The sequence below is a fragment of the Nelumbo lutea genome, chromosome 1, assembly GCF_056320005.1.
Source record: "Nelumbo lutea isolate HS-2025 chromosome 1, American lotus-T2T, whole genome shotgun sequence".
In the NCBI taxonomy this organism is placed as follows: domain Eukaryota; kingdom Viridiplantae; phylum Streptophyta; class Magnoliopsida; order Proteales; family Nelumbonaceae; genus Nelumbo; species Nelumbo lutea.
The window spans coordinates 183,057,167-183,066,187 of NC_142684.1; the positions used below are offsets into that span (position 1 = coordinate 183,057,167).

Genomic DNA, 9,021 nt, shown 5'->3' on the forward strand with positions numbered 1-9,021 from the left:
CTACAACCTCTTGCTTTTCTTAGAAAGAGAATTCTGTTTCTGTAATCTCATCCCCTGAACATTGAAATCTTCCACTTCAGTAGGAAAACCTCCAAATTTGGAATCAGAAGACACCAGTTCCTTCTTCCCTACTTCCTTTATTTTTACAAGGAAAGACCTCCATTGAGATTGAGAAGCCAAGGAACTACCATCAAAGATCTTATACTGAGATTCAGATGCTGCAAGGTTTCTTGTTTCAGTGCTGCTTCCAAACTTACCAAAAACCCAAGTTTAAGGGTATTTTGGTCAAAAAATTGTTTAACAGGCTGAGTCACCATTCAGGGGCAGTTTAGTCATGAAATATGCATTTAGGTTGATATGAACAACTTGGGTCATTCAACTTTAATGGTGTTGTAACGGATGGTGAGTTTTAGAAAATAAAATTTTACTAACATGGTGAGTTTTAAATGTTTTGAAAAATTGTTGTGGGTTTAAGAGAATTACCCTTATTTTTAAAGAAAACACCATTTAAACTTTTCTGAGGCATTTTGTCCTCCTTGGCACCTAATGGTGTTTAGTTTCACTTATGTATAATAAACAACGACGAATGGTTATAACTTTTTTTTTTTCATTTTCGGTACTTAAATCAAGTACAAACACAAAACCTCTATATAACACTAAGGGGATGTTTGGAAGCGTGGCCGTTTTTCTAAAAAACAATGCCACATTGGATTCATGTAGGCAATTCAACAAACACCCACATGCATCATTGTTTGGTTCAAGCATTTTTTGAAAAAACGCATATGCCTCATAAATCGGGACCCAGCCATTGCATGAAATGCTTCCGTGAACCGTGCCCCCAATGGTTGACTGATATGGAAAATACCTATATCCTATATGGCATTTACCTGTTAGATGAATTGTCACTAGTGGGAATGTTCTGATGATTCTCTCCTCTCACAGTTGATGTTATGTAGAGGGCGGTCGCCGGAGAGGGTGGTCGCTTGAGCCATGTAACTTGCCACCAGTCTTAAATCTGGACGATCAAAAGCATTTAGGGGATGTTTGGAAGAAAGTAAGCTTATTTGGTAGAAAGATTAAAGTCATATTCAAAAGAAGAAGAAATAAAAGGGAGGAACATATATCAGTTACCAAACAGAGAAATATCTTCGTCTTGAATGGCTGGGACTTGTCCAAAGGGCTATTGCAGAGAAGAAGGTTCAGAATGGAACTAAAATATGCAGGGGATAAAAAAATGTGTGCAGTTAAGAGTCTAAGGATTGGTATGGTCATATCATGTTCATACCTGAATCTTGAGAAAATCGGGTTTCTTGTGTTCACCCTTAGACATGTTAACGCTGATGAGCTGAAACTGAACTTCTTTTTCGAGGAGACATGCTAAGACCCTTGAAATGGAAGTGGACATGGGCGGCCCATATACTTTCACAGGCGTCACCATTATAGGTTTTACAGCGGTTGTCGGTAGCTTCCTCTGATCCTCTCTCGTTCCAGTGTATCAATGTATGTATTTCCAGCCTTTCAGGCTAAAAGAAGAGATGGGACTTTATCCTTAGGTCATTGAGGGTGGTTGCTTGAGCCACATAACTTTCCATCAGTCTTAAATCTAGACGATCAGAAGCATTTAGGGGATCTTTGGTTACAAACTACTGTAGACTTAGCCCACTACGCAACGAAAGATATTTTCTTCTTCATTCTTCCCACTACTAACCATTGTACTTTTCTTCTTTGGATGGGAAGTGATTTACTAAGGGTGTTTACACCTAAAACATATAGCAAGAAGGTGGGTTGAGAACCTTCGTACATCAGGGATGTAATCAGAAGCATTTAGGCGAATTGGATCAATGCCATTATTCATGCTGATGTTGTTGATTTATTCCAACAACATTTCCAATTGTTGGATTTAAAATTTTATATCAAATATTATAAAACAATCATCCAATTAATCTGGACCATTTGATAAGCATCATTATATATTTTGGCATGATATTAGCGTGCCTCATCTTAAGGGGTAATATGTGCACATACATAAAAAACAGTCACCTTATCAAACAGCATAGTATTGCTCATTGTCTATGTGGCAGAAACACTTTCAAACAAAATCAAAACGTTTTTTAAAAAACAAAAAAACGGGTCTTGAAACTATGAGCATTTTTTCTTAAAAATCGATCCCAAAAAATGCACACGTTTCTAAACACCATAGTTACTTATCCTTCATGTTCTCTCGTTTGTGGGGCTGCAGAGCCCTCAAGCTCTGATCTCATGAGGCGTTAGGATTTGGAGTTTTAGTTTGATTTAGAGAACTCATCTCCGGGAGGAGAGGGCATTTTAAATCCACTTGCAACATAGGAAATTTTCTGATTAGAATAAAAGCGAATCGTGATGGAGTTTGAACCCGTGGGTTTGTGGGAAGCGTGAACCCACCAATTAGAAACAGTTATGCCAGCACTCAAAAAATGGGTAACTTTAATGGGAATTTTATCGTTAGTCAAGCAATCCGGTTGAACCAGATACAAAAGGACAAAAGCCCAATTTTTTAAATGCTTTGGGATTTTTGAATTCTCTATTTCTTTCTCCTCTCCTCCTACAAGCCGTAGTCCAGAAGCATCTGTGAACGTAAGATCCACTTGCGGCGACAAGAAGTCAACAATTCTTTCTTCTTCTTCTTCTTTGCAACAGGCTTAAGCAAGTGACGAAAGTACTCGGCCTGCCAAACATTGAAAGAAAATGTAAGATTTAAAGTCTTGACACCCATCATCAACAAAAGAAGATTACAGTCTGATAATGTATCCAAGGATTTACAATCACCAGTAACCGTTAACAAGATATCATATAACTAGTGGGCTACAAAAATATATTAAATGCAGCTCAGCTAGCTCATAAACAATTAGTGGATTTCAAAAGTTCGTATAGAGGAAAATACGATTAGTACTCATCAGTCATGAGAATGAGATGTTTCCAACCGAATAACAGGAAGAAATGAAACAAAACAAAATGAAATGCCCTTAAAATCAGAAATTCTGCTCAAGAGAAGGAAAATTCAAAACAAGGCGAAACGAAAAGAAATGCCCACAAACGACTTAGAAATTTACACTGAGTGCTCTCTCTAATTCTCCATCATCGCACTCTCTCATCTTCTCTCAATCTTTTCTATTATCATTTTTTTTACTTCATTAGTCTAATTGGGATCTATCTTGGAAGGATTAGTAGAGGGCATGGACTTGTTCTGACTTGTTTTCAAAACCGAACTGGACCGGATGGTTGGACTGGTTTCGTTTTACCTTAGAACTGTCTTTTGGTCAGTAAACCATTGACCCGGGTTGTCGAACCATTTAACAGTTTTTAGCCATTTTTTTTAATTTTTTATTTTTTATCAGAATGGGCCATCTGTTTGGTTCAAACGGTCAGACTGTTTGACTCAGAAATCGGACTCTTGAACTCGTTGTTTGGTTCAGTTTTAAAAACCTTGTCTGATTCAGCAAATAACGTGTAATTATTAGGGTAAATTCCACTTTAGTACCCTGACCTTTTAGGGCAATGTCAAGTGAGTATCCAAAGTGTCACTGTAGTACACAAATTTTTAAAAAATGTCAAGTTGGTCCAAAACCATTAACCGACATTAATTATTATGTAAAAGGCAAAATGCCCTTCACCATGGAAAATTTGCAATGATCCGTTTGAGTACTAACTTGACATTTTCTGAAAGTGTTTGGGTATTGCAGTGATGTTTGAAAGTTCGGATACTAAATTGACAGTACCCCCAAAGTTCAGGGTACTAAAGTGGAATTTACCCTAATAATTACATGTTGTTCGCTGAATCAGACCAAGGTTTTTAAAACTGAACTGAACAATGAGTTCAGGAGCACAGGTCCCGAGTCAAACAGTCTGACCGTTTGAATCGAACGGACAACCCATTCTGACAAAAAATAATAAATAAATAAATCACTAAAAGCCGTTAAATGATTCAAACACCCAAGTCAGCAATTTACTGACCAAATCAACGATTTTTGGCCAAAGACGATTCTAGAATAAAACGAAACCAGTCCGACCATCTTGTCCGGTCCGATTCTGAAAACATTGAGTCAGACCAAGTCCATGCCCTCTACTAATTAGGCCATGTGACTTCAGGCTATTAACGTATAATAGCCTGTGACTTCAGGCCTGTGACTTCAGGCCATGTTATACTAATTAGGCCATGTGACTTCAGACCATGTGCATTCAGAATACGTCCTAATTAGGCCATGTGACTTCAGGCTATTAACGTATAATATTGCGCTAAACAAGGTTTTGGATGAAATTAAAATCAATTACTAGGGGAGGCAAATGCAATTGGCGCCTACAAAAGATCAAGAATTCGACAACTCCTAGTGCCAAAAAAAAAAAAAAAAGCTAATTCCTGAGCATTAATCAAAATAGGCCATGAAACAAGCCATGTAACTTACTTGAGTTCTTCCAACTATGGTCGTATAACAGAAGAAACTTCAACATGAACACATCGAGGACAGATAAAAAACTAAGTAGAAATGAAGAAATGACAGGAAAAAAAAGTGAAAATTCGTATCTGTACATGAATCTTTATGGAAAAGGAAAAAAAAGAAAAAGAAAACACAAAATGCTCAGGTACCTTAACGAAGTCAAAACTACAAACAGATGACAGGGAAGAAGTGAAAATCGTCTTTAGAAGCCATGCTGTGTAGGAACATTAATTCCATGGAGTAAGGTTGATGCTGTATACGTACCTAATCTGAGACATGACCGGATCTTTTCCGCATGCCTGGGCTCATCACCATTGATAACTGGCTTTCAGATTTCATTCTCATATTGAGTCCACATGGAGACAATTGTGGAGGTCTTTGTCGCCCTTTGGGCGTTACTGTCAAACCAAACAGGATGGTGTTAAAATCTTTTACAGTTAAAAGTGATGATTGCCAAAGACTGCAGCTATTACCTATTAATTTACAAACTAGAGAACTTCAAAATGGCTCAGACACATTTCAGTTAGCAATAAGAGAGGCGACTGAAACTAATTCTGCCTAGAAGCTTAAGCTGTTAAGCCATTCTCCAACACGCCCCTCGTGAGAAAGTTCATTGGAAATTTTAATTAATTATGGGGGCAAGGAGGATGGGACAATAGACCACTTAGCCAAATACATCCCCATAAGTTTTTAAATCGTTAGGTGAGGTCTCTAAATATGTTTTTAATTCTCTAACAAATTTTTTGTAAAAATCAAAATGCTCTCTAGGTCTCGGTTTTACCGGTTAGGCTTGCCCATCCAATCTGCCAAAACCATCATGTAATTAAGGACGTCAATGGACCGGTTTTGGATTGAACCCTGTCTAGTCCAAAATTAATTTGGACTGATTGGATTGGACCAATCTGGTCCAAAATATTTATTAGATTGGATTGGACCCGGTCTGTCTATAAAAAATTTATATTCGATTGTGTTGGATTAAGCCAATATTTAATCATTTGATATAAGATAAGAATATATGTGTCAGTGGACCGGGTTTGGGTTGAAACCAATCTAAATCAAAATGAACTTGAACAAATTGGACGGTCTAAAAATAGAATTGGACTCCAAATTGGTCTAAAACATTCATTGGATTGAAATGGACATGGTCCATTTATAATGGTTTCACATTGGACTGGATAAGATTGGACCAAATCCAGTCTAATTGACACCCCTACATGTAACCAGGACCTAAAAAGGCCACCTGTTCCCAGTTTTCATGGTCCGACCATCCGGTCCAGGTCGAGTCTTAAAACATTGATTTTATTTTTATGTGAAGTAACATAGAAAATAATAAGGAACATAAAAGTTCAAAGATAACCTGGTTGCTTGGTGTTCTTCCCGTCTGTCATTGCCGTAGTTATTATCTTCTTTAACAAAGTTTTCTTGTTTGTCTCGGAACAAACGGACGGCTTCTTTTCAGTTGACGTTGGGAATGGATCATCGACTATAGATGCATTCTCGTCCCCGCAAACTGAAGTTCCATCGCTCCCTGATTCCGAACTCCTATCTTTAAGGTTCAGGCTCGTCTTCTCTTTCTCTATAACCCTATAAACAAACATCTGAAATGGGATTTGCGACACTGGTGCTGCTGTGTCAGGATTGCCCCACGAGGGAAACTTCTTTAAAAGCCCTGCCTCCACCTCGCAATAATCGATTACAGGAAATGGCGGGTCAGGCTGGTTGTTGTCAGGGTTCATCAATAGAAACCGCTTGATGTAACGGAGGATCCTACAGATGGAAGAGAAGCTCGGGCGCTGACTTGGGTCGCTATGCCAACATCTTTTGGTCAAGTTTGTGAGGTATTTTGGTGAAGTAAATGGAAACAGAGGTCTCTCCCCTGCTCTTACGTTCCGGCTCATCTTGTCTCCTTGCAGATGACTATCTTCAAATGGGACTTTCCCTGTCAAAAGCTCGAAGCATATCATCCCAAAGCTATACACATCGGCCTTCTCTGTGTACTTGCAATTACAATTGTTCCCTGTCTGTTCTTGCTCCGCTAATACCTCTGGGCCATACCAGATTACTGGGAGAGCCCCATTCCCATTCTGCTGGCACGGGTTTCGAGGGTTGTCTTTAATGGAAGATAAGCCAAACCCTGAGACTTTTGCATGCAAATGCCCTTCGGGGTATACATTCCTTGCTCTAACTAGGATGTTGGAAGGATTCAAATCTCCATGGTATATGTTTTGGGAATGAAGATATTCCATCCCTCTTGCAATCTGAAGCATTAGATCAACAGCAACCGGGAGAGAAAATGGGACCACCCTTTTCCTGGGCTGAGTTATTTCTTTCATGTAGTTGGACAGATCCTTGGTCATCAACTCTGTTACCAGAAAGCATTCTTTCTTTTCTTCATCACAGAAGCTACAGAGGAAGTTCAATATGTTAGGATGGCTCATGGATGAGAGACGAGATATCTCGGGAATCAGAAGCTCGATGTTCCCGAAGAAGTGTCTTAGGACAAAGCTTTCTCCCACCCACTGGATCTCCTTGTATTGGCTTCCATTCCCTAACCGTCTCCTTACCTGGTAGTCCTTCCAACTCACTAAGATCGAACTCGGGAAGAGCTTCCCATTCGATGGTTCTGACCCATCTAGATTCTTGACTAGGAGTTCCATCAGACGTTGCTCTTGCTTTGTTAGAGCTAAGGACGACTCTGATCTCTTCTTCCTGATTGTGTCAAGAAGAATCCATCTATCCTCCTTCCAGACCGTCTCCAACCGACTGCAGATATCTTGAGAAGCCAGGTACTGTTTTCCAAATAACCACTGGAAAATCTTCGGATCCTTCCATTCATTCTCATATTTCTTAGAAAAAATGAACCGCTTCTTCTGGATCTCATCTTGGTCACAGCCGGAGATTTCTGAAGCAGCCTCAATGGCCTCCATTACCACAGGAATGCAGCAAAGCAAATTATGGATGTGGAACTCGACGCAGTCGGTGCTCTTAGAGAAGGTGATGACTTTGGACCACCAGTCCTTGTTCTCCAAACACTCTTTAACGTAGAGTTCCCCTTCTTTGAAAATTCTGTATAGGCTTCTTAAGGGGTGTTCAAGAACCTTCCATTTTGTGCTCTTCTCTTCGAATTTCAGGTTCTGCCTCATTTCCTCTGCAATCCTTTCGAACGCAAGATTGAAGATATCGAACAGCAAGCAGCACTGCTTCTTATTGATTTGGATATCGTCTCGGAATACCATCAGGGCTCTAAGACTCCCCAAAGCTTCTCCAGTCCGCCGGAATTGTTCCATCCCCGGGCTCAAAAAGCAAGGGAACACGATTTTCTAATACAAAATCACAGCATTCAACGATTAAATAAATGTTAAAACTGTTTCATCGCAGAACAGAGCAGGAAATGGAAAATGAAAATTCCAAAGAAAAAGGGAATATATAGAAGCAAAAAAGAAATAATTCTCACCAGAAGAGTGCCGTAGGGAGTTAAAGCGTTCTCCTACACACCCCTAAATTCGCTCCGTCCAGGCTTCTACGACCAAGGAAGAACCAACAAAGGGGTGCCGGAGAAAAACGCAAATTTCCTCGTTTAATCCTTCAAACTCAGAAAGAAATTTAACAGGACTCCCTTTGATCGCCGAAAGAAAAGCAGAAAATCAAAACTTGGTGACAATCAGAAACCTGAGGTCTCCAGTCCACCATGAAATTACGCAAAATTTAACAGAACAGACGACATATTGGAATCTAGATCACCTAAGAGGACAAAAAATTGACCTCCTGGTGATCTAGAAACCATGCACCGGTGTACCATGAAATTACGCAAAATTTAGCAGAACAGACAACATATTGGAATCTAAATCATCCAAGAGGACAAAAAATTGACCTCCTGGTGATCTAGAAACCGTGCACCGGTGTACGTCTGGACTAGACCGATGGAAAACGGAGAAATCTGCAAGGAGGATAGATCTTAATTCTTTTCCTATTACTGGAGAATTCTGAAATCCCGAGTGGGTGGATAGATTTGGGTATTTGAACCCAAAGTTGTCGGCCTATTTCGATTGAAGGTGCCACCGTTGAAAGCTGAAACGTCCGTTTTGTTAGGAGATGATTATAAAGAGTTCCCGAGAGTTTCGACTCTAATTTAGTAATTTTAAATTCGATGGGTCGCTGTAACGGCTAACCGTTCCAACGGGATGATGGCAGCGTACACGTTTTTTTACTTTATATACCGGAAACCTAAACGCGTTTCATTTGTGATTTCTGAAACAAGACGATACATTGATGACATTTTCCCATTTAATTTAATTTATTGATAAAAAACAGACGTACGTCGATCACCAAAACCAAGCTCCAAAATTCTTAACAAGCACCAAAACCAACTCCTGTGCTTGTACGCTTTAATCCTTTGATGAAGCTGCATTCCGGGAATATTCCACGGTTGAACAAACAAGAGACGTAATGACGATCATGAACGGAAGTTTTGGCTTTTTCATCGGAACCAGTCCTAGTGTTACTGTTTCAAGTCAAATATGATCGTCCAAGGTAAAAAACAGTCTTATCG

General features: G+C 39.5%; 1 protein-coding gene and 1 long non-coding RNA gene across 2 annotated transcripts; both read right to left on the bottom strand.

The window, feature by feature from the left end:
• Window positions 1–590: 590 nt before the first annotated feature.
• Window positions 591–1,646, bottom strand: LOC148879684 (uncharacterized). The gene is made up of 3 exons (XR_016094760.1): window positions 1,286–1,646; window positions 1,132–1,180; window positions 591–1,015 (listed from the first exon to the last, which is right to left on the bottom strand). It is a non-coding gene; the product is annotated as an uncharacterized LOC148879684 (long non-coding RNA).
• A 791-nt stretch (window positions 1,647–2,437) lies between these two features.
• On the bottom strand, window positions 2,438–8,542 carry LOC148879685 (uncharacterized). Its single transcript, XM_088961304.1, has 4 exons — window positions 7,927–8,542; window positions 5,830–7,792; window positions 4,737–4,870; window positions 2,438–2,704 (listed from the first exon to the last, which is right to left on the bottom strand). The coding sequence occupies exons 2-3, from the start codon at window positions 7,757–7,759 to the stop codon at window positions 4,737–4,739; spliced, it is 2,064 nt and encodes a 687-aa protein (XP_088817430.1). The 5' UTR covers window positions 7,760–7,792; window positions 7,927–8,542; the 3' UTR covers window positions 2,438–2,704.
• Window positions 8,543–9,021: the final 479 nt, after the last annotated feature.

Bases quoted from the DNA above. Each gene is read 5' to 3' on its own strand.
- LOC148879685 (XM_088961304.1), bottom strand. From the start codon at position 7,759: ATGGAACAATTCCGGCGGACTGGAGAAGCTTTGGGGAGTCTTAGAGCC. The intron at 4,871-5,829 runs GTTATCTTTGAA...TTGGTTTGACAG, and splicing joins GAAGAACACCAAGCAACCAG to TAACGCCCAAAGGGCGACAA.